Below are 23,139 nucleotides of genomic sequence, written 5' to 3' on the forward strand. Positions count from 1 at the left end.
CCGCGTGCTGGGAGACTGGATCTGGGGTGAGCCCCTCCCTGTCCCCAGCCCCCAGGGGATGCTAGAGGACGTGAGACCCATGCGCGGAAGAGAGAGGTGGGAGGTAGCCGGCCACATGCGGGCACGTCGGGTGGGCTAGACTTTAGCGATTGTCCAGCGTCGCTGGCTACCCGTGCTGTGGCAGCTCTGTGAAGCGGGGGCCCGCATCTCCCACCGATGGCTGGGGAAACCGAGGCAGAGCCAGCAGCCCCAGGATCCCTTTTAGCCCTGTGTGCGTCTGGATGGGCTCCCAGGGTAGCCCTTCAGCCCAGCCTCCCTTTTCTTTCCAGCAGAGGGTGAGCTCCCCTCCGTGTCCGCAGCCCGAGCCGCGAATCGGAGGACACCAGAGGCTCACAGGCGGGCTTCCCCAGCGTCACACGACAGAGCCCTCCCAGGAGCCTCCTTTCACGTGTCAGGACCCGTCCTGGTGACCAGAGTCAGGGCTCCCATTTGCACACTGGGAGCCGCAGCTCCGAGCGGGAAAGCGGCTTGGCCAAGCGCAGGGGACAGAGCTGGTCTGGGACAACGTGGCACACGCCCACGCGCCGAGCCCCGGCCACGTCTGCCTGGGGGACAGAGGACGGTCTTCGTCCTCACGGCTCTGTGCTGCCATTCTGAGTGGCTGAGGACACCATGTAAGGGAGGCGTGTGTCCCAGTAACACCCTGACAGACCAGGTGACAGACCCTGTGGCTGGAGCGTGTGGCCCCTGGTCCTCCCTGCACAGAACATGGCTTGACCGCTCAGCCCCGCAGGTTCTGGTGCCTGATCATACCACTGCTGAGCACTGGTGGCGCTCCAGGGACCGTCCCCCGACGTGTGTCCCAAGAGGGGGCTGTGCTCCTCTCCCCTGGTGCGTTCGGGGGGCCCCGCTACTGCGTCAGCTGCCCCCACGGACGGCTTCTTTCTCAGTCCACAGCCCGCGTGACTTGAGGCTGAGCAGGCCCCACCCTGAACGGCTGATAAAACGTCACTGGGTCCTTCCCCTGATCGGGCTCACGGGGCGGGACCGAGGAACCGTGTTCCCTGGGCCTCTCTTGGAGGACCATCATCGGCCTCGTCGGGAGAACACCCAAGCCCTGTGGGGTTTGGGGAACCCTCGGGGTGCTCTTGGATTCGAACACCAGCCTCCACGGAGGAAGGCTCGTCGCTGGGGTGAGCGGGAGAGCAAGACCGGCTCCAGGACAAGCGCCAGGGTCTCGGCGGGGTGAGCGTGAGCACACCGTGGAGGGCGGGCAGCCCCAGTGTGCGCACAGGGCTGCGCCGTTGCCATGATATGGCAGAAGCTACGTGTACAGAAAGATCCGGAAGGCTAGCCGCCGAAGCGAACGTGCTTCCAGACCATGACACAGAGTGGACATGTCGTCAAGAGAAAGGCCCAGACGGTAAACGGTGGCCCCCGGGCAGCAACCCACACTGCCGTGTGCACCGCAAGGGTCGCCAGGCGCGCGAGGCCCTCCAGAAGCAGCGCGGCCGTCCCCCCCCAACCCCGTCTCCCACCCCTCGCCCCCAGGAAGTGCAGGGGTGTTTCTGGATTCGAGGGAGAGGCAGGCAACAGCTTTATTCCCGGGGGGCGCTGGGCTGGGGCTAGGGCAGCGGGGCCTGGAGAAGGCCTTGCAGGGTTGTGTTGGTGTTCATGAGCCTGCGCAGCCACTCGATGTACCGGGAGACCCTGGTGTACACCCCGAAGTGGCCTTCGGCCGCACAGCCCTCCCCCCAGCTGACAATGCCCGTCAGGTACCAGGTGCCCTGGAACTTGGTGGCGTGCGGGCCCCCACTGTCCCCCTGGCAGGCGTCCTTGCTCCCGTCCAGGTAGCCGGCGCAGAACATGTTCTCGGTGACGGCGGGTGAGCCCTCCCACTGGCGTGACTGCTCTTGGCAGTCCTGGGTCATCACGCGGGGCACGTCGATGGCCATGAGCTGGACGGCCGTGGCGCCCCTGTGCAGCAGCTGGCCCCAGCCACTGACGGTCGAGAAGCGGATGGAGGCCAGCGTCCTCTCGGAGAAGGTCTTCTCGGGCAGACACAGGGGCACCACGTGGTCTGTGAAGGTCACGGGCCTGTTCAGCTGCAGCAGAGCAATGTCGTGGTTCGTCTTGCCGGGGACGTACTTGTCGGGGATGAAGACCCGGGCCACACGCCGCTCCTGCTCGTCGCCCTCCTGCTTGTGGAGGTCGTGCTCCCCTGCCGGGGGACCAGCTGCGCTCACGCCCTGCCCTGCGTCCAGCCCTGGCCAGCGGGAGCAGCTGCCCCAGGCAGCCACCCACAGGCTCTGCGCGGGGTGTGAACGGGGTGATTCTGGGCTGCTGAGGGCGCAGGAGTCAGGGCTGCGGGCGGGTGAGGAGAGGCGCCTGGTGGCCTCTGTGTTTCCAGACCCTCCTCAGTGTCCTGTAACCCACCAGGCGGAGGGCGCCTGCTGTGGCCCACAGGACTCTGGGGGCTCTTGGCCTAAGTGAGATGGGACTGGACCACGACGTCCGGGACTTGACATGGGTGGGACAGAGGCTGCGGCACCGTGGCCACGGTGGGACCCAGGGCCCGGCAGTCTGCCCAGACACGCCGGTCTGGTCTGGCTGTGGAAGCCGGTCCCGTTCACACGTCCTTGTCCAGGTGTGTGTGTTGGGTGGGGGCACAGAACCTACCCAAGACCACCGTCAGGTTTCTCCAGTTCTTCCGGGTTTCGAAGCAGTGCGCGGCGGAGACCACCCAGGCAGCGTCGAGCAGGGTTCCCCCGCACAGCAGCGCCCCGTCCACCGTTAGGATAGCCTGGACGGGCACCACACAGAGGTCATGTCCCTATCACGCTTCCCTGGGGACCCGCCTGCCCAGCGAGTGGCAGCCACAGAGAGCTCGTGGACACCGCAGGAGAGCCTGACCATGGGACGCCCAGTATCACCCCCCAAGCTGGACCCGGCGCCCCGGTCCACAGAGGCCGGCCCGGGGTCGCGCTCCCGGCACGCGGGGAGAAAGGCCGCAAGCTGACCAAGCCAGGTTCTCGGCGCGCAGGTAGCTCTCCGTGAGTGCTTCCCGTCCTTCCTCCCGAAGCAAGGGGTGTGCCTGAGCGAGGAGCAGAGAGACACCTCCCTGTGCTGGCTTTTCTACGGCGATGGAAGGAGCCGGAGTCTCTGGCTGGCCCGCCTGTGGATGGGGACGAGCTGGAGGGCCAGAGGGAGGCCCGGCTGGGGGCGAGGCAGGTCGCTGTGTGCTGTGGTGAGGCGGCCGCCAGGAGGAAAGAGGCCGGACGTGGGGCCAGCGCGTCGGAGGCCTAATGTCCCAAGTGTGGACGGCAGGACCGAGGTTGCCAGGACCTGCCCCCTCCTCCCTCGAGCCAGCAGCTGCTGGGCCCCTCAGAGAACTGTCCTCCCGAGCCGGGTGACAACAGTGGCCTGTGGATCGGTGGCACAGCCCTGCCCGCTGAAGGCAGGACGTCAGCACCTGAAAATAGCCAGCCTGGCTGACCGCGGCTCTGTGCTGCCCCTGGGACGGCGGGGTCTGGGGCGGCTGTTCCAGCTGCATCTGGGCCTGAATCTCAATGGGCCTCAGTTTCCCCCCTGGTAACATGGGTGAGGCGGCCCTCTCTCCTGGGGGAGGGGGTGAATGGTACTGAGGGGTCCCGGGTGGGAGCACATGCTGGCTTCAGCCCCCAGGACGGCCATCCCTGGGTCTCTCTGACCGAAACACAGACACCACCCTCTTCGGCCTGCCCTGCCTCCCAGAGACACCGCCGACTCCGGGCACTCTGTGGAACCCGCCTGGCCCGTCCGGGTGTGTCCCGCTCACAGTATCCCTCTGAACACCAAACACGGGGCTCTGCCCGCTGAGGAGAGGGCCCTGGCCCCACGCAGGCTGCCTGCCCACCAGTGGGAGGTGGGATGGGGTGGGGGCGGGCCTGCGGGGCCTGAGCTCCTGGGGCTGCAGCAAAGCCGGGCACTGGCTGCTCTGAACCTGCCTTGGTGCCACGGGTGGGCCTGACGAGGTTCTCCTACGTCGAACATTCTGGGACGGTTTATGTCGGTGTCCCCACATGGAGGGTCCTGAGGACCCCGGGGTGGGACTCAGACGCCTGAGTGCGCACATCCCGCCCCTGTGAGGTGGGGATTTGGGCCCAGGGAGCCTGGGGGCCAGAGGCTCTGTATCTCCAGCAGGAAGCAGGCCCACCGACGGCCCCAGGCTCCTGACCGCACGCGCGCATGCCTGCTGGACGGCAGGGCGCACCTCGAGAATCCCGGCTTCCAAAGGCTGGTGGGTGGAGCTTGGGCTGGGTTCAACCCCTGCTTTAGCCATCTGTCCCGGAGGCCTCGGTTCCCTCGTCTGTGGAGACGAGTGAGAACAGCAGCCCCGAGGGAGAGGTGGGAGGCCAGAGCTGAGCTGACATCGGACCGACAGAGGGGAGTGGGTAGGCGTGGGCTTCAGAACGAGGGGCAAGTGCCCTGCCCCAGTAGGGGTCCAGCGGCTGACCGCCCACTGTCCCTTTGAGGGCCTCAGAGCCTTACCTGCCAAGGACACTCCCCTTTGGGGCACACCCTGCCACCCACAATCCGGCCTTGGGGGTTGGTGCCCTTTCTCTTCTCCAGAACAGGGATCTTCCCACACGGGTGTTCCACTGCAGAAAACAAGCCGTCAGGCCGGGGTTCATGCCTGATGATGAGCTGGTGAGGGCTGGGCTCCGAGGGCTGCCCGGGGAAGGGCCACCCATGTGGAGCTCCTGCAGAAACGGAGGTCCCTCCCTCTGGAAGTTGGGCTCTGCTCATTCCCCAGGGGAATGACAGGCCGCCTTCCTGACGGAGGAGGCTGACCGGCCCTCGCACGGCGGTGCTGCCGTCTGGGGCACGCTCTGAGCTTCCCATCTCCCCAGTAAGGTCCCAAGGGCTGGACGAGGGACGGTTGAGACGCCGTGGCCCAACTTTAGGCTCTAGCCTGGCTGGGGTCCACCTTGCTCTGGACAGACAGGCCTCCGGTGCCCCTGCCGTTGGAACTTAGTTTGAGACCGGTTTGGGAAATGTCCGTTTCCCTAACAGTGCTTGCCTTCAGGAAGACCCGGACTCTGGACCGAGCCGCAGTGGAGCTGGGAGGCGGACCCGCGACGGGGCAGGCGGCCCCGTCCCTCCAGGGAGCTGCGCCCGGGCTCTGTCCTGCCCATGGCCGCTGCGGCCGGCTCCCGAGGTGACGTAGTAGGTACGTCTCTCACCAGACGGCTGTGGCCGTGCAGGAACAGGGGCTGCTCCTCGGGAACGAGCAGAACACAGCCCTGTAGCTGGCCCCTGAGGACCCGTTACCTGTGGGCGCGCAGGACACCCCGTCGTCTTGGAGCGCGTACCCCTCGTGGCAGCGGCAGGAGCGCCCGCCCTCGGCACGGTCGCTGCAATACTGCTCACAGCCCCCGTTCTCGTTCACGCAGACCAGCAGGTCCTTCTTGTCTGAGGACAGAAGGACACAGACCGAGTGGGACCTCAGCCGGTCGGGGGGAAGCCAGCCCTCACTCAGCACTGGCTGTGGTGCTTTGCCGATGCGGCAGAGACAGCCAGGGACCTGCTGGCCCTGCGCTTTCATCCAAGGGGTGACCCAGGGCTGGGCGTGGTCCTGCGTCTGAGCAGCTTAGTCAGCCGGCTCGGAGGACTGGCCCGTGGGGTCTCTGGGCCGCACCCCCTAGCCCCTGGTGGGAACCGAGGACGGCCCAGGGAAAGCAAAAGTCCCTTGGGGACAGTGAAAGTGTCCCCTGAGAGGGGAGACCTGCTGGCAAGAGGCCCAGCAGAGGAGATGGTGTGACAGCCAGGCCCTGCTGCTCCTGTGAGCTGGCTGGGGCTGACCACCGGCGCAGACAGAAGGGGATGAGGAACGTTCCTTCTGACTCTGAAGGGCAGTGCTCCAGTGCAGGCGACACAGTTAGCTCACGGTGTATGTCCAGGACCCCAGCAGGAAGGCCTGGCCGGGAAGTGAGTTCACACCAGGGCTCCTAAACATCGTCGCCCCAGGGGAGTCACACAAGGGCTCCCGAGCCTCATGGTCCTGGGGGACTCACAGCAGGGACCCTGAGCAGAGAAGGCCGGGCAGAGACACGGAGGCTTTCTAGCCCGATAACTGGCCTCTGGTTTGCTTAGAGCAGAAGGTGGATGAAGCCCAGGAGCAGGGCTGTGTGTATAAGAACGTTTGTTTGTGTGATAAAGGATTAAATTCACCCAAAGAGCTCCCCGGAGGCGACCTCCACACCCTGGCTGGCTAAGTTGGACATTTTTAATTTAATCTGCCTGATAAGAGTGTTGCTTCCCTGGGGGCCTTGGGCCATACTGGATGGTCTAACAATGTGACTCATGGTGGGGTCTTGGGCCACACGGTGTCCCCTCCACCTCTGGAGGGGCTTGAGACTCAGGTCAGCCACGTCTCCAGGACCGAGCCGAATACAGTCTCTGGATACGAGGCTCAGTGTGGTTCCTGGGGTGGTGGTGACATTCCCTAAGTCTTGTCACCCGTTGTTCTTGGAGAACGGAAGGGTGTCCACGAGACCCCCCCCGGGAGAGGACAGTGGGAAGCTCAGACCTGTCCCCCTGCTGACTTTATTTTGTACCCTCGCACTGTCACAAGCACTGTGATTTTGAGTAGGTCAGCCTAGAGACAGTTCTGCGAGCCCTTTCAGCCAATCAGGGATCCTGAGACGGCCTGAGGAACCGCTGACCTTTGCTCCAGTATTCGAAAGGCGAAAAAACTCCTCACACTTTTGTAACAGCGGGAAGGGCAGATGCGGTTTTCCCAGCTTGACTGGAAGCTGGCCCGCAGCGGAGCCCACACTGGGCTCTCCCGTCGTGTCTGCCTCTGCGCAAGGGTTGTATGGTCCCCGAAGCGGACGGGGGCCACCGGGTTTGAGAACCAGCACCTTAGATCCAAGACTCTCCCGCTGGCAGGGGACCAGGCCGTCCCGTCAGCCTGCCGGGGGCTCTGTCTGCAAACCGTGGGGCTTCTCACTTGTCTCACAGTTGCGGCCCTGGAAGCTGTCAGGGCAGAAGCAGATGTAGGACTGGAGCTGGTCTTCGCAGGAGCCTCCGTTCTGGCACGGGTTCGAGGCGCACTGGTCGCCGTCTGTGGAGGGCTTCAGTGTTGGTGTGCGGAGGAGAGGGGCTGGCGGGGGGATCCAAACGGGCTGTTTACCGACTCACCGGTGTAAGAAATCCAGAACTGCTCCTGAGGGAACAAAGCAGCAGCCGCGTGAGACGCGTCCACCAGCAGCGAATGGGGGGGCTGCGTCCACCAGACTGCGCTGGGGGGCTGGGGTGGGCCGCGCTGGGCTCTGGAAGCCAGACTTTTCCTTTGGGGACGAGGTGAGTTTTTCCAGGGGGAGAAAATTTTTTCCTAATCCTATGCCCTCCACCCCAGGTCGCTAAGGCCACCAGAGGTCACAAGTTTTCCTTTCCTAATTCGGAATTCTGAGTTTCTGTCCCAACTCTGCCACCTCCGAGATGTGAACTTGGGACAGGACATATGTGCTCTCTGGGCCTCCATCTCCTCCTCAGGTGACGAGGGGTGTGACGGGAGGAGAAGGCGGTAATGCACGCAAAGGCGTTCTATGAACGCAAACGGCTCCGGTGACATTGATTCCTGAGGAATCTTCTGGCCAAGCGAACCGAAACCCACAGGACGTCTGTAAGAGCAACACGGCATGAGAACTGTGAGCGATGCTTCGAGAAGCCAAAGAGCGCACAAATGCAAGGAGTGGCCGTCCTCCGTGTACCTGAAACGGGCCGTTAGCCTCTGCCTCAAACAGCCTCACTTGCTGTTGAGTGAGACATGTCCTGGGACTGTGAGGTGTATCGCATGAGTGTGGGTTTTGTGCCACATTAGCATGAGGTATACGTCCTGTGAGTATGAGTGTGAGTATCCTGTGTGTGTCCCGTGTGACGTGAGTATCCTGTGAGTGTGAGCTATGTATCCCTTGAGTGTGAGGGGTGTCCTGTGGGCGTGAGGTGAGTGGCCCGTGAGGGAAGTGTGGTTTCGTCTCCTCACAATCTGAGGAGCTGAAGCAGCTGGAGGGGTGTGGTACCATCCAGCACCCATCACCTCTCAGAAAGCGAGAGGAGCAGCGAGCTCACCCCGCGCCGGGGCTCGCGCGTGTGGAGGCCGCGGTGGCTCCTGGAGTGTCTCCTCACAGCCGTTTCCCTGAGGAGGCGGCTGGGGAGGCGCCTCCCGAAGCGCGGAGAGTCTGGGGCTCGGGGACCATCCCGGGAAGCAAGGGACCCACGGAGCGTGCCTGCCGCCCTGGGCTGTGTGATGCGGAGCCGGGGCGCCGTGGGGCAGGGAGGGGGTCGCCTCCGCGGGACCCGGGGGGTGACGGCCCGGCGCCGCAGGAGCGCCGCGGACCGGGCGACGCCGTCCCTCCGAGCACAGGAGCGGGGCCGCGGGGGCGCGCGCAGCCCGGGGGGCGGGCGCCCCCTGCAGGGCACTCACGGCGCGCCGCGGGTCCTGGAAGATCTCCCGGGCCTCCTCCAGCGAGCAGCGCTCCTCGAGGCACTCCCTCTCCAGCGAGCCGGGCCACAGCTCCTCCAGGAACGCGTTGGCGCGCCTCGGCCTGCGCAGGACGCCGTGGGCCTCCCTCTGCGTGAGGAACACTGACCCGCGGGGCCGTGAGCCTGGGAGCCGCCGTGCGGCGCGCCCCCGAGTGCGGCTGCCCGGGCACGAGCGTCGGGCGCCGCGCTCCCCCACCCCGCCGCTCCCCGCGCTCGCCCCCGGCCCCGCGCTCGCCCCCGCGTCTGCGCGCCGCGTCCGGCCCGCGCCCCCGCGCCGCGCTCCGGAGACCAGGTGGGCGGCAGAGCGCGGACTCGCCGACGCACGTGCGGCGGGAACGTGCTGAGGCGCCGCGGGCTGCGGGGCGGGCAGTCGCTCGTCCGCTTCCCCGGTGCGGGGCGCGGGAGCCCGTGGGGGGGGCGCGGGAGCCCGTGAGGGGGCGCGGCGAGTGCGGGGGACGCATGCGGGGTCCTACGGGACTGAGGGGGGCGGGGGCCTGCGGGAGCGCCGGCCGCGGCGACCGGGGTCTCCGTAGAGCCTCTCAGCCCGCGCCCCCGGCCGCGCTCCCCAACGGTCCCCGAGCTCCAGCGCGTCCGCCCCCGCGCCGCGTGGCCACAGCCGCCCCCTCCGGAAGGCCCGTCCCTCGCCTTGCACGGGGGGGCCGCGGCCACCGGAAGCAAAGGCCGCCCGGGACGCCTGCTCGGGAGCGGCGCCGGCTCGTGGCCTTTCCCGGTGGCGGGAGGCTCGCTGACCCCGATGGCCCGACGCCGCCCGCCCGCCCGGCCGCCGCGCCTCGTCCCTGCTCCTTTCCTGCCGGCCCGTCGGGGGCAGCTTTCCTGCCCCGAGGACGCTTCCAGCCCGCGCCCCCCGCTTCGGCCCCTCCAACCGCCGGACGCTGCGCGTGTCCCTGAGCCCCGGTCTCCAGGGCCGCCTCCTTGCCAGCTAAGGGACCCACGGGCACAGCCGCCCCTGGGCCTGGCGCCCCAGCCCTGCCCCGCCGGCCTGCGCTTCCCGTCCCCATGCGCCTCGGAAAGTCTCCGCCGATCCTAGAGCCTGTGACCCTTGCTCACGAGCTTGTGTGGCCGTGGGCCCTCTCCGGGCCCTGACCTTCTGCCTACCTCCAGCCTCTTCCAGTGACCCCACTAGCTGCTTGCAGTTAGCTCTCCCCCATTTTGCTATGGGGACCAGGGAGGGTGGGGCTCAGGGCTCTGGAAGGCCACTTCGGTGGCGACTGGGGCCATCTGAGCACCAGTTTGGATCTGAGATTTCCTCTGGACGCCCAGCAGACAAGCAGACCGTGTCATCCCAAGAGAGGGCCCAGTGACGGAGACGCAGACACTGACGTGGCGACAACCTTACGGACACCGAGGCTGAGGCTGGGAAACCCCATGGGCCCCCCGGGGCAAGCTTGCACCCCTGGGGGTGGGCTGTGGGGGAGCAAAGCCAGGGCTGAGCGGCAGGAGCAAGTGGGAAACTGAGTCCCAGGGGGAGGTGAGTGCGGCCTGGAGACCCGCAGATGCGGCTTCCGGGAAGGAAGCCGTGTGCGTCCCATCCCGACCCCCGGCAGGTTCACAGGATGGGACGGGCAGGAGGGGGCGGGGCAGCTCCCAGGCAGAGGCTGAGGGGACCCGTCTCTCTTGACCACGACCGCGGTTTGCGCTTGTGTGTTCCGGGGGAGCCTGCCTGGTCCGGAAGGACGGGTTGAGGGAAACTCGAGAACTCGCAGGTGCAGGGGTTCACACCGGCTGGAGGAGCCCAGAGCGGGATCATCTCCCCTCGACCCGCCGAGGACAGCAAATGTGCCCCAGACAGGCCTCGGGAAGCAGAGGCAAGTCTGATAATTGTGGGGAATCCGTGAAAGCAGGGCAGGGAGGGGGACGGCCCTGGCCAGCACGGTCTTCCTGCCCCGAGGAAGGATGAAGGCAGCCCTGCCCTCCCTACCGCAGATGTGCTGTCCCTCGGGTGCCTGCAGGAATCGGGCTGGCACTGTCCCACCCGGGCTAGCGGCTGGCATGGGGCAGTGGCTGCCCGTGTCACCACCACGGCCACCCTGCCGTCCTGGCCGGTCTCCGTGGGGCCGCTTATAAAGCACGTCCCTCTGTCTCCGTATTTAGCCCCTTAGTGCCGTGGTGGCGGGAGGGTGTCTGCGGTCACAGCTGTGTCCCCACCCCATCCCTGGCACCAGCCCACTGAAGAGCAGGAGAGCAGAGCGGGAGGGGGACGCAGAGGCCAGTGGCCCGACAGCCCTTCACATGGCTTGCAGGGGACCCTCCACCCCGACGTACCTGTGGCCAGGGAGCCCTGCAGGCCCAGGAGAAGGCAGAGGAGGGCCAGCTCGCCCGCCTGGGAAGCCATGCTGAGACCTGTGGGGTCACGCGGTCTGTGGACATTCCAGGTGTGGGGGGGGGCGGGCAAAGTCCTGGCCTCTGAGCTCTGCAGAGGGATGGGGGAGGGAGGACCGGCCTCCCAAGCGCAGGGGCGGGGCGGCGCCAGGTCCCTCCGGCACAGCCGTGTCCGCGAGGAGGGGGCTCCTGCGCGGAGACAGCGGTGTCGGACATGTGTCGACCACGTGCACCTAAATGCCCTTGGGAGCCCCGAGGCCCCTGGGACTTAGCACGGCAGCCAGACTCAGCACGTGGAAAGCTGCGCCGCAGTAGTAACTCCGGGGAGAGGAGAGAAGATCTGGGGTGTGGATGTCCGTGTTCCCAGGAGGGCTGCCGCGCACACCGACGCAGGGCCTCTCAGCCAGGGGGCCTCGCTTCCTGGGTGAGCCACAGAGCCTTGTGGAACGGGGTGGGGGGTTCCCGCCATCCTGGGCGCAGGCCACGTGCCGAGTGACCCTCCATGCAGGGTTGGCAGAAGGCACGGCTTTTCTCGGGATGTCAGGCTTCCCTTGCCGACTTGGACTGTCCTGGGCCCCCGGCACTGTCGGTTACCGCAAGACTGACACGGGCATCCAGCCTCCAGCGGTGTGGGCTCCGTCCTCGGCAAAATGGCAGAGGCCGGGTGCCAGCTGGGCTCATCTCTGGGTGGGAGCCCCACGGCCCTGCTCTTTACCACAGGGCCCCAGCTCGAACCCCTGAGGGGAAGCACTGGTCGCCAGGGGAGGACAGGTGGCTCACTTCTGCAGTTTCTGGTTGTTACTTTCAGCAGTTGCTTGGGAATTTGTTCTTGGTGGGGGAGGGACCTGGCCCTTTCGGCAGGCACCGGAGCGGGGCCTTCTTGGGGGCGGGGTCCCCCGGGCGCCCCAGATGCAGCAGCCACTCTCAAATGAGACTCCTGGGTGTCCGGGCTCCATTTCCACCCGGCACGAGAACTGGTTCATTCCTAAGTCTGCGTTACCAAATTGGTAACAGCTGCTGTGTCCTCTGGGAGGTGGAGGGGCTGTGGATCCTGGGCTGGTCCGTGAACAGCAGCTGTGACTCGGGCCTCAGAGGCCGCAGGCCAAGGTGGGTGGAGTGCCCCAGGCACGCTCCCTTGGCCCCAGGAGCTGCCTGGCATAGACCGAGCTAGGGCCTTCCCAGACTCCTGGGGACCTACCTGGGGGCCACTGGGACTCCCACACTGAGAATCTATCCTCTGCCAGCTCTGGAGGCCACAGGTCCTGGAGCAAGGGGTCTGCGGCCGGGCCTGGTTCTCTGCAGGCTCAGCGGGGGACCTGTCCCTTCCAGCCGGGGTCTCTGGGGAGCCTGCAGACATTGCACTCCAGCCCCGGCCTCAGTCGGCACAGGGCCTCCCAGTTGTGCGTCCGCCCCCTCTCCTTACAGAGATGCCATCCATCCTTGGGTCAGGGCCTGCTTGGGGTCACCCATCTAGCCAGTTACAGCCGTGACGGTTCTGCTTGCAAGAGAGGCTGCGCTCCGGCCTGCTCGGCGGATACAAACACGGGGAGCTCTCACTCCGGTGTCCGCGTGCCTCGAGCAGCTCGGGCTCTGGGGCTGTTCTCGGAGCCGCGTGAGCAGCGTCTGGCTGTGGACTCGGGCCGACCGGCCGGGAGAGGCAGGAAAGGGACGCTACTTCTCCGACTGCCCAAAGCCGTGGGGAGCAGGTTTTCACGGGCAGCACCTGCCAGTGTGGATTTGGGACACACACTGGAGGCCTCAAGCCCATGGCCTGTGTGGGTCCTCCAGGGAGTTCGCGACAGCAGAGGGCAGCTGGGGGGGGGGGGGGCTTCGGTCCGTGAAAGACAGTCAAGTGCAGGCAAATAGCCGTTCTACCCCAGGCCCACGCGGCAAGCGGAGGCAGAACGGGGCAGCTAGCTGGAGAAGGGCGGTCCGCGCAGCCCCGAGTGCTGTCTGGAGCCAGAGGGCTGGGCTCAGGGAGCAGGACCCTGCCTGCAACCTTCGCTCATGGCCACACGGTCCATTGAGTGAGGCAGGCCCACAACAGCACAGGGTTGGGTCTTAGACTGGCACCTGGCCCGTGGGTCTGAGGAGGGGCTCCTGGGGGGGTCAGTGCTTGCGACATCTCTGCTCTGGTCTCTACTCCCAACCCTCGAGTGATTTGGTTGTACCGCGTCTCTTAGCAATTATCCATTGCGTCTGATCTGATCCCCTCCGAACTGGTGTAGCAAGATTCTGGTGTGTGGGTGAGCGCAGCGTGGACTGGCCTCTGTGTTCCTTGCTGTGGGTCACGCTTCCCTTCCCCCCATCCCCCCTACCCGGACTCTGCCTGGCTCAGAAGTCACCACTTGGACTCTCGTTCCAAAACGGTGATTTCCCCTTTCCTCTGTTACCTTTACATGGTCAACACAATATGCATGTTATTTCCATCATTTCTTGACAAAATGCAGCGTGTGGGTCACCGTCTGGGTCATGCTCACGGCCGGCCACGTTTCCCGTGGGAGCTCGCGGTGCTGCATGGACCAGTGTGAGCTCGATGTGTGTGGGGCGGGTGGAGTTCTGTGCTTTTATAGACGAAGGCAGACCGCGAGAGGGGCTGATATTTATTCAAACTCCATCCATACAATAAAGAACTCTGACTTTTAGATTTCACTTACATCAGCAGAAAAAAAAAAAAAGACCTGGAATGAAACAAGAAGCAGTGACGGGAACAGGAGGTTTTAAAGTGCCTTAGCGAAAAGAGGACCCCAGCGTGGTGAGGCCACCGAGGTGGCCGGGGCGGTGGGGGCTCTGGCTGAGCAGCCCACGGAGGAAACCGTCAGACACGGCCCGTCCCCACACCTAGACGCCGAGGAAGGCCGCAGAGACACATGGAGGATGGCCACCAGGGGCTTCGCAGGTGGCGGGCGCGGGGCTCAGGGAGGGTTGTGAGGGACGGTTTCCAGCGCGTCCCTGACACGGGACCCCTATGTACACACCCACACACGTACACATAGAAAACTCTCCGCCCCCAGCAGATACAGACCGTGTTTCCAAAGAACAGAATTTGTTTCTGAAACAAAAAGGTAAAACAGAAGTGTTTTCTTTCAGGTCCTGCCTCGGTTTCAGTAACGGACTCCTTGCGTTTCCAAGTTCATGGGGTTGACCGAGCGCGGGAGGTGACCGCGGAGGCCGGCAGAAGCTCGCAGTTTCCCCGAGGCCCGTGTGGGGACTGCTTCACACAGTACCCAGCAAAACCACACTTCACTGATTCTTTAAAAACAATAAAAAATCCCAATTCTGTGAAGCTAGTTAAAAAAATCAAGTTCCCCATTTTTTTTTGGTAAAAAAGAAGCTAAATATTTTAACTTAGAGTTTAGATTTTCTTTTGGAAAATTAACTTACACAGATAAGGGCGTCTCTGTGGTTTCTACTGCTGTTTGTAGAAACACTGCTGGGTTTTACCAGGGGCCTGTTCCCAGGTGGGTTTGGGGGGGCTCCGGTCTCCCTGAGAGCCCCAGATCTCCCAGCAGTACAAACAACGTGCTGTCCTGTAAACCCCGGTAACAGAAAATACTTTTATATCAAATACAGTATCAAATTGTCATTTCATGTAAACACAGTGATTCTTGGTAAAGATTAGCGGCCAGAGTACCACAAAAAATGGCCATGGAATTAATCCCTGCTTTAAAAAAAACTTGTAAAAGACAAAACAGTCACCCCACCAAGCTGCTGGGTCAGTGGACTTGTCTCTCCCACAACACACTTGCTCCCGCAGGAGGCACCGGACCAGCAACGCCGGGACCACACTGAGCGGCCAGGACCGGCTCCTGGCGGCGGCCTGGCACCCTCTGTCCGTCCTGGTTTTCCTGGAAAGCTCGGTGCACTTTGGTCTTCCCATGCACCTGGCTTCTGCACTGTCTTCGGGGCTGGTCCCGGTGTGGAGGCCGGAGGGCAGACTTCCAGAACCTTCTCTCTGCAGCCCCTGCATCTGCACCTCAGAGCTCCATGGGCAGCGGGTGGCTCCTCGGTGGGGTCTTGGCAGGGTCCTCATTCCCCAGGGTCTTAGAGCACCGTCCCCTCACCAAACTAAGCAAGCCCAAGCAAAGGAAAACTTAGAGGCTCGCAGGCTGCTGTCCTGCATGGCCCAGCGCTACCCCTGGAGCTCTGAGAGGGGGGCCCCACAGCTCTCGCCGCAGCTGGAGGAGGCACTCAGCAGGGTGGACCCCGCACTGGACTCTGCGGGAAAACCAGGCGAGAACGGCTGCGGCTTTGAACCTGCATGCTCCCGCGCACAGCTGTGAACACCCGCGGGCTCGGGGCGTGGCCCGCACGGGGCAGGGGTCTTACCTGAGCTGCTCAGGCACTGAGCTGAGCCAGATGTGCCGAGGAGCGAGGCCAGGCTGCTGGCCGGCACCCAGCTTTCCTTGCTGGAGGTCAGGTTCCTGACATACCTGAGAAGGCGTGGGCTGGTCAGGGCTCCAGCTGTGTGTCCCACACCTGCCCTGGGGGGTCTTGGGCCTGACCCCTTCCCTGCCCCTCGCAGGCAGCTTACCAAAGGCCCTCGTCACCCTCCTGTACCACCTCCACCACGTCCCCACTTCTCACAGCAAACGCGTCGGGGCTTCCCTTCTCGTCGCCCAGCACGACCGTGTACTTTCCTGGAACCTGGGGTCAGAAGACGCAGCAGGTCAAACAGCACAGTCTGCGGCCCCCCACACCGAGCAAGGGTACATGGCTGTCTGCCGCAGGCAGGGGCCTAGGTGGGCGTCCAGCGCCCAAAAACAGAAGGAACACGAGCATTTCATGAGGGCCCTGCTGTTTGTGGGGCTTCTGATGGAACTGTCACTTTAAATGGGGAAGAACTGGTCATAGGATATGTCAAGTCTCTCACTGTGACCATGTTAAAAACCCAACTAAACTCCAAAGTGCCCCTGACTCACACCTGGTGGTCCTGCCTCACGGCAGCACCACCTACTCCAGCCGGCCTCAAACACTCCAAAGGCATCCCTCAGCCCCAGGACATTTGCATGTGCCGCTCTCTCTTCCTTGGCTCCCCTGTGAACGGCAGCCATGCTCACCTCACATGCCCTGTATTTTACCACCTTTTCCTTTGCCTCCCTGTGAGAGTGGACACTTGTGTATTTGTCCTCTGCTCTGTGTTTGGTGTCTAGACTGCCTGGAACGCAGTGTACACTCAACCTGTTCATGTGGACAAGGCTCTGCCATGTGGAGCCCTGGGGCGTGGCCCAGGGCAGCGCTAAGCGTGTACTGTCTGTTGGTGTGACCCTGACTCTGATGATTCACACGTAAACGGCTTCCCCTTGCCACTCGTGGGAAAGAAAGGGCCTGTGGAGAACCAGGATCCTCCCTTGGTCAGCTGAGTTCTCTAAAAAGCACGGGAGAGCCGTGTGCACAGTGTTGCAGATGCTCCCAAGGGCGTTCCCCTTCTCTGGAGAGCAGATCAGGTGTGTGCACTGTTCACTCTGCGGGGAAGCCCGTCTGCCGGGGGTCTGGCGGTGCAGGAGGAGGGTGGGCGCTTAGCCACAGTGAGCCCTGGCGGCCAAGAGCCCCCCCGCCCAGCAGCCATGGGAGCCACGGCACTGCAGTCACGCTCTGGAGCTCTCCCGCCCGGGGCCCCGGGGCCGGGCCGACGGCCCAGGGGCCCCAAGATTACCAGCTTCCTGGGGCCCACTCTGCCTTCCTCTTCTGCGTCTGAGGAATTAATCAGCTCTTCAGCACTGGACCAGCCATCGTCCTCAGGGGCTTCTGAGAGCTGAGAGGTTTTGTTCCAACCTGAGAGAGCACAGACTCCAGTGAGGGCCACCTTCCAACACAAGCCTGCCTGAAGGGGGTCTGCACAGTTCCCGCGACCCCATCCCGTGCACCCGGAGGGGTCTGCCCCCTCCCCAGGAGCTGGCCACACAGTGGACTCCAGGAATGACTGCCGACACGCGTGCCTCAGCTGTCCTTGTCTGGGGAGACAGGGCCCAGAGCACCTCCTTCTGTCGCCCGGCCAGCCCAGGGGAAGCAACGAGCCCAGCCTCTCGGGGAGGTGATCCCAAGCTCTGCCGTGGCACCCCTGCCTGTGGACCTGGGGCACACAGCCTGAAGGGCCACCAGCTGGAGATGCCACAATCCATCCATGCTGGAGCAAACACCAGCAAAGGGAAGGAGTCAGCAGTTTGCACCTGGAGCCTGCGACACCCGTCAGACTGCCTGCAGGCCCACTCCTGACCAGCCGCAGAGGGCGCAGCGCAGGCCCTGCGTGAGGTCAGGGTGCTGTGACCCTCTCTGGACTGGCCAGCAGGTGCCGCACACAGACCCTAGTCACGTCTCCGCGAGGCTGGGATTCCCTCCCAGGCCCCTGGCACGAGCTCTGGCCACAGAGCGCGGCTGGACCAGCACGTGGGAGGAGAACTCCCCAGGGACTTCCTGACACGCGCACGTACCCCTCATCAGGGTTTGCCCCGCCGTGCAGCCCCAGAGACTGACACCCGCATTTCCCATGTGCAGCAAATGTCAGGGAGAAAGTGAGCAAGTTGAAGGGAGACGGGAGACGACGGCTTCCCGGTTCTGAACACAGTAACGGCCCACAGTAAAGTGGCAGGTGGGAGCCCCTTCTGGGGCCTGAGGACCACGGACACCACCTGGGTTGGTGGCACAGTGGCAGGAGGCCAGCGGGTCCGAGAGGGAAGATGGCTCGCCGGCTGTGGGCTTGGCGTGCCACTTCCAGATCCCATGTGGCCTGGCAGGAAGCGTGCTTTCCCTGAGGACAAGGGCTCGCTCCCCTCTGTGAGGCAGGGGTGCACAGGCACAAGTGGCCAGACAGGCCCGTCCCTGAGGCCTGTGGTGTTTCCAGCTGGCCATGAGATGCTTTTGCTAAAGGGACATTAGGAGTCTTATCTCCCGTAGCGGGGAGCTGGGCCCTGGAGCTCCCCATCAGCCAGCAGAGCTGGGCCTGGAAAGAGAGTGTGGGAGACACAGAGGCCCCTGGTGTCCCGGGACCCCATGCCACAGCAGCAGGCCTGGCGCCAGAGAGCCCCCGAGCCTGGCCTTCTCAGGGCTGGGCTGCGGGTCGCATGGCGGGGGGCTGGCATCTGTGCGGGAATGGGGCACTGGGGTTTCCCGCTGCGAACCACCCAGCCATGTGTGCCTGGCTCGTCTGGGGGGGTGCACAGTGTGCAGGGGAGCCTGGGGGTCCTGGTGCCAGGCAGCCTGGCTGGGGGTCTCCTGCTTCAGCCCACCGCTGGATGCGGGGCTCCTGGCAACGGAGGACAAACACGTGTCTGAGGACAGTAAGCACAGAAAGGCAGAGTGTTCTGCAGGGAGACTCCTACAGGTGGGACGGCCATGTGGCCCACAGACTGCACAAGCGACGGGACACTCCCTCCACTGCCCTTGGGTGCCGTGGAGAATGGAGGGTTTTGTAGGCGCAGAGTTGAGGGGGTGGCCTGCGGGGATCCCTCAGCCCCGGAGTGTCTGGGGGAAGGTTCCCTACCAGCCTTGAGCCACATCTCTGCTTTAAAACATTGTGACCGGGGCATTAGGGAGGTACTGATGCCCAACGCACCCGAGGCACTGATGGGGGCTGAGGAGACCCATGTCCGGGACCCGGACGGCACCCCTGGACCTACGCACACGTTGGCGAGTTTGTGGGACATTATGCTAACGTGACCATGAACGCAGTCCCCTCTATTCTCTCCAAGATAGTCCCTGACATTGACACCGAGGAAAATGACGGGCAGATGAAGCTTCTCGGGCAGCAAGCGTGTAAGCATTTGCAAGAGCACCCAGGACACCTGCGGCTCACTGTACGGGGAGTGGAGGGAAGGGGGACTGGTGGCGGGGGTCACATCTTTGGTGACCTTATGAAGCCGCCTCCTCTTCCTGTCACAGGTGAGAAGACATAACTTGGCTGAAAGGCGGTAGGAACCGCGGGCAACCGGCCACCGGCAGGCTCAAGCCCTTTCACCAGCTTCTGCATGAGGGAAGTCAGCCAGGGGAATGCTCTGACATCTCCAGGACTTAAGTAGAAAATGAGGCCGTCAACGGAGAAGTGAGCCCTGTCCCAGGCCCTGGGACCTCAGAGATGGCCCCCGGGCACTGCCCACCCACGTGCGGGCTGTGGGAAGCCGCCAGCCTCCGAGCTGTGATGTGGCGGCAGGCACAGAGCTGCCATCTGAGTCCCGGGCACACAGATTCATGCTCGAGGCTGAGTGTGCTGGGTGACCCCTGGGGGGTCCTGGGGGCGTGTTGGGAACCTTCATAATTGTTGGAAAATTCACTTTGTTAATCTCTCACTGCAAACTTCAGACCCTCAGCCTGGGCCGGTGGGAGGGTCTTTGGGTTTTGGGGGGACATGCTTTACCCTTGTGATAAGAGGGAGCAAAAACTAGCAGCCCAAGGTCTGATATGGAGCTCGGCCCCACCTGTCCACACAGCCCATCGTCCTCCCACGACATGGGGGCCAGCAAGAGGCCGTTGGCGGCTCGGTTCTGTGTTTCCACCGAGAAGCCTGGGACAACTGGTGACGCAGGGGAGAGGCCGTCGCGGCAGGGGCCCGAGGACAGGGTGCCCCATAGCCGGCACGACGGCGGTAACGGCCGAGCCTAACTGGCGCGCTGGCCAGGCGGGCCTGGCTGGTTCTGCAGGTTCTGGGCAGACCCGGTGGGAGCGCGACTGGGAACCTGAGAACCCAAGAACCGTCATCACGGAACGTGTCACCAGGGCGTCATGCTTTTGGAGAAAGCAGTGAATTTGCTCCTGCCTCGAGGACCTGTCTTGTTCTGCGTCACCAGTGACGAATGAGGGTGAGACAGTGTCCCTAACCAGAAGGCCACAGGGAGTTCCGGCTACGTCCGGGAGGTGGGGCCACTCTACCTCGTACACCAAAAGGCGTGGGGTCGCTCTTCACTTCGTGTCGCTTAGCTTTTTTGTCAGGGCTGGTAGGAGACGCTGCAGGGGGAGGAAGAGGGACAAATGCAGAGAGAGTGTGTGAGGGGCTGCGTGGGGGCGTGGGGGGCGCGGGGAGCGGTGCTCATGCTGGGATGCGACGCGGGCGCCCGGCGGGCTCGTCCGGGTGGGGCGAGCGTAGCTTCCTGTGAACCCAACGAAGCTGGCGGCGCGGGCGGTGGGGGGGTCCCTCATGCGGGGGACGGGAGAGGCCCTCTGGGGCCGCGGGAGGGGCGTTTCTGAACTCGGCAGGGAGGCGCATGCGGGGGGCCACTTGCCATCAGCAAGATAAGCGCCTGAATGTGTTCCTCCTTTTTTAAAAAAAGTTTGAGGCCAACTTAGCTCTATTTTATAAATTGCAACAAAAACACGAACAGAGCCCTCCGCACAGCTCAGCGCCACGCCGCTCCGGAAGGCCACCAGCTCTCGGACGTGTCCACGCAAGGGACCCCCTGTGCCCCCCGTGCACCAGCGGCCACCCCTCAGAGACGGGTGACAGCAGCAGGAGCTCAGAGCAGAAGGTGACCCCGCTGGGACGAGCAGGGCGGGGCCGGAAAGGGGCGGGCCGCGGGAGGTGCCGTTCCTGAGTGAGGAAAAGGGCTTCCACCCTTTCCTACCCGGGGCCCCGCGGAGAGCACTCGGGCCACGTGCGCCACGGACACAGACACGCAGCGCTGGTCAGGACGCGCGGTCCACTGGGAGACGCCGCGGCCGCCCCCCGGATGAGCACCACACGAATGGATGACAGACACGCCACCACGGTGAGCGACACGGCCACAGCACGGGTTTCAGGCGGGCGCCTTTTACCTTTCTGACCCTTGAGGTTAGCAAAGCCCTGCAGGGTAAAGCGCTTTCTGGAAAGCGCGGAGCTTTCAGAGGTGGAGCTGGGCACCGAGTCATCTACGCAGGGAGAGAGAGGGCGGTGTGGGGCGGCCGCGTGGGCTGCGGTCCCAGCCCTGCGGGCAGTGGTGCGTGTCCTGGACACGCCGGCTCGCGGCTCGCTGCGCGGACACCCACCTCGGCCCTTCTCCGGCGGCTTCGGCAGTGACGTGGGGCTCACGTAGCCTTCCAGGCTCAGGGGATCGGTCTTCCTTTCCTCCAACTTCTTGATGTTTCTCGCGGTCCCTTTCGAAGGACTAATGACGTCACACACGCACCGGAAACAGAAGCAGAAAGTTGCAGGTCGGTTTTCCAAGCCCCTCCTGAGGCTCCAAGGCACAAGCTGCCCTGGGGTCCCGTCGGGCCCTTCAGCCCCTCTGGGTTCCCCGGAGCAGGACCCAACGAGAGCAAACAAACACGCGGGGCGTGAGCAAGGAGGCGGTTCTCTGAGTTGGGGAGGACGGACTTTCTCTTTTCAAACCATCATTGGGTGGAGTATTTGCTTGGACTGTGTCCTCTACCACCAGCCATCACAGGGCTTATGGGAGAAACGGGAGAAACAGAGTCACGGAGCCACTCGGAAGGCGTGCAGTGACAAAGGAAAGCCAAGGGCAGGGAAGGCCAGTGAGCCGGTGCGAGGCCGGTGCGTCCGGCATGGCTCTGCGCCTTGGCCCCACACATCCGGGTCCTTGTCTGAGGCGCCACCGTCACGGAAACATGGAGGCTGTCACCTTCCCCAGCAGCACGTGCTGCGCTGACTGTACCAGGAAACAACCCACAGTGGGAAAACAGAGACGGCAGGAGCCGGCCTGCACCCGTGGTGGGGCCGGAGACCCCGTCCCTGAGGCTGGCCCGCGGGGACAGACCCCCAGCACGCAAGGCCAGAGGACACTCCGGGGCCTGCAGGCAAACCCAGAGTGACCCAAAACCCCTGGAGGAGGTTTGGGTCACCAGCCGCGTGAACACAGCGGTGCGTGCAGACCGCTGTGCCGACCGGCGCGGCCCCTCACCTGGTGCCGGGCGGCGCGGGCAGAGGCAGGCTCTGGGACTGCTCCAGCGCACGGTGCTGGCTGGCTTCTGCAGGGAGGGACACAGAAGTGCGTGACCGACTTCACCTGTGAGGCCGCAGCCCTGCCAGGAGCCCCGGGTGTGGGGGTTGCCTTGGCCGTGCAAAGAAGTGCACCGGAGCCTGGCTGGGGGCCGCCGCGGCCGCTACCTCTGCAGGCTTTCAGCTGGCTGGTCAGCACTTTGCGGATCTCGCTCACCCACGCAGCCTTGACTTCGGGGGTCGGTGCCTGTGCCAGAAGGAAGGTCAGGACGTGAGGACGCACGTTCCCCAAAGACACTGCTCTGCCTTTGACTCTCAAAGCTCCTACGGACCACCCCGGGAGTGGACAGCAGGGCCACTGCCCCGGAGAAAGGAGGGGGCGGTGGGCGGTCCCCTTGCCTTGGGACCGTGGCACAGGCACGGCATGACGGGAGGGCCTGTGGGCCACGCAGGTGATGGGCCAACTGCCCGGCCTCCCCACTTCACAGCCTTGCTGGCATCTGACTTGGTGAACACTTGGGGCACCGACCGCCCCCTGCAAGCATGCTTCTCCAGAAGTGGCCCGTGGCATCATTTTGTGACAAGGAAGATGGGCGCCTGACACTCTGAAATGGACTTTAATCTCAAGAGGGGTGGGCCGGGGCCTCCCTCAGCACAGGCATGTGGCCAGAGGGCAGAGACAGCCGGGCTCTGGAGACGGGGCCTGTGGAAAACCAGAGTGCCGGCTGCCACCCCCGCAGCTCCCGGGGGCCAGTGCCCGAGCTGGAGCCGGTGCCATCACCATGGGCTGCCGTGCTGGTATGCGTGCTAAGACAGGCTGCCACGGCCACCGCATCCCACATCTGAGCGTGGGGGGCTACTGGAAGGGGCCTGTCCCGTGTGCTGGCCAACCCCATCCCAGGGCCCAGGGACGGGGGGGGTCACATGGGCTCAGGGAGCGCTCGCAGCCCTAGCACCCCAGGCTAGTCGCACCCCCCGAGCCTGTCATGCACCCTAACTGTGGGCTCCCCATGCTTTCTCCTGGGTCCGGCTCAGGGCAGCGCCCCTGCACGGCCTCTGGGAGATAAAGCTCCACGGAAGCTTCCAGACACCTGCCCCCACCAGAGAGGCCGACACGTCCCCGACGCCTGGCCCTGGAGAAGGTGGGGCCCCACCTGTACGATGTACACCTCCTCTCTGGCGTTGTACCAGATCTCGAACTTCCTCACGTCGCCCTTCACGTTCTCCGTGATGCCGACGGCCGCCATCTGACCGCGCCAGCAGGGGACAGACGTTGGTCGTGTGCGGGATGCGAGCGCGCCCTCCCGTCGTTGGAAGGGGTCAGTGCGTCGTGCCGACGCAGGGAATGGCTCGGGGTGGGGGCCGAGGATGTGGGGGTCCCGAACCCCCACCCCAAAGTCACGGGCGGC

The 23,139-nt window shown here is 64.4% G+C and overlaps 2 protein-coding genes across 10 annotated transcripts in view; both read right to left on the reverse strand.

Moving 5' to 3' along the window:
• Positions 1–1,573: 1,573 nt before the first annotated feature.
• F7 (coagulation factor VII) lies at positions 1,574–10,936 on the reverse strand. 2 transcript variants are annotated; one of them, XM_032881013.1, is made up of 8 exons: positions 10,813–10,936; positions 8,471–8,631; positions 7,186–7,210; positions 6,995–7,108; positions 5,314–5,454; positions 4,531–4,640; positions 2,680–2,803; positions 1,574–2,221 (listed from the first exon to the last, which is right to left on the reverse strand). In XM_032881013.1, the coding sequence occupies exons 1-8, from the start codon at positions 10,880–10,882 to the stop codon at positions 1,626–1,628; spliced, it is 1,341 nt and encodes a 446-aa protein (XP_032736904.1). In that variant the 5' UTR covers positions 10,883–10,936; the 3' UTR covers positions 1,574–1,625. The 2 variants fall into 2 exon arrangements, with proteins under 2 accessions (XP_032736904.1, XP_032736905.1); XM_032881014.1 differs by lacking the exons at positions 7,186–7,210; positions 8,471–8,631 and having other exon boundaries at positions 10,813–10,935.
• A 2,927-nt stretch (positions 10,937–13,863) lies between these two features.
• MCF2L (MCF.2 cell line derived transforming sequence like) overlaps positions 13,864–23,139 on the reverse strand; it is a 121,362-nt gene continuing 112,086 nt past the window's right edge. For 7 of the 8 annotated variants that reach the window (XM_032881015.1, XM_032881019.1, XM_032881022.1 and 4 more), the window contains exons 23-32: positions 22,885–22,977; positions 21,899–21,977; positions 21,693–21,759; positions 20,821–20,939; positions 20,611–20,703; positions 19,732–19,806; positions 16,526–16,644; positions 15,404–15,516; positions 15,199–15,302; positions 13,864–15,087 (exon numbers count right to left, since the gene is read on the reverse strand). In XM_032881015.1, coding sequence (XP_032736906.1) covers positions 15,002–15,087; positions 15,199–15,302; positions 15,404–15,516; positions 16,526–16,644; positions 19,732–19,806; positions 20,611–20,703; positions 20,821–20,939; positions 21,693–21,759; positions 21,899–21,977; positions 22,885–22,977 — 948 coding nt within the window. In that variant the 3' untranslated portion in view covers positions 13,864–15,001. The remainder of the gene's footprint in view (positions 15,088–15,198; positions 15,303–15,403; positions 15,517–16,525; positions 16,645–19,731; positions 19,807–20,610; positions 20,704–20,820; positions 20,940–21,692; positions 21,760–21,898; positions 21,978–22,884; positions 22,978–23,139) is intronic. The other variant, XM_032881018.1, reaches the window with a different exon arrangement.

Source organism: Lontra canadensis, unplaced genomic scaffold (assembly GCF_010015895.1).
Source record: "Lontra canadensis isolate GAN:19392208 unplaced genomic scaffold, GSC_riverotter_1.0 scaffold73, whole genome shotgun sequence".
Lineage (NCBI taxonomy): Eukaryota > Metazoa > Chordata > Mammalia > Carnivora > Mustelidae > Lontra > Lontra canadensis.

Bases quoted from the DNA above. Each gene is read 5' to 3' on its own strand.
- F7 (XM_032881013.1), bottom strand. From the start codon at position 10,882: ATGGCTTCCCAGGCGGGCGAGCTGGCCCTCCTCTGCCTTCTCCTGGGC. The intron at 8,632-10,812 runs GTACGTCGGGGT...CCCGCGGGTCAG, and splicing joins GCAGGGCTCCCTGGCCACAG to TGTTCCTCACGCAGAGGGAG. The intron at 4,641-5,313 runs GTAACGGGTCCT...TGTTTTCTGCAG, and splicing joins GGTGTCCTGCGCGCCCACAG to TGGAACACCCGTGTGGGAAG.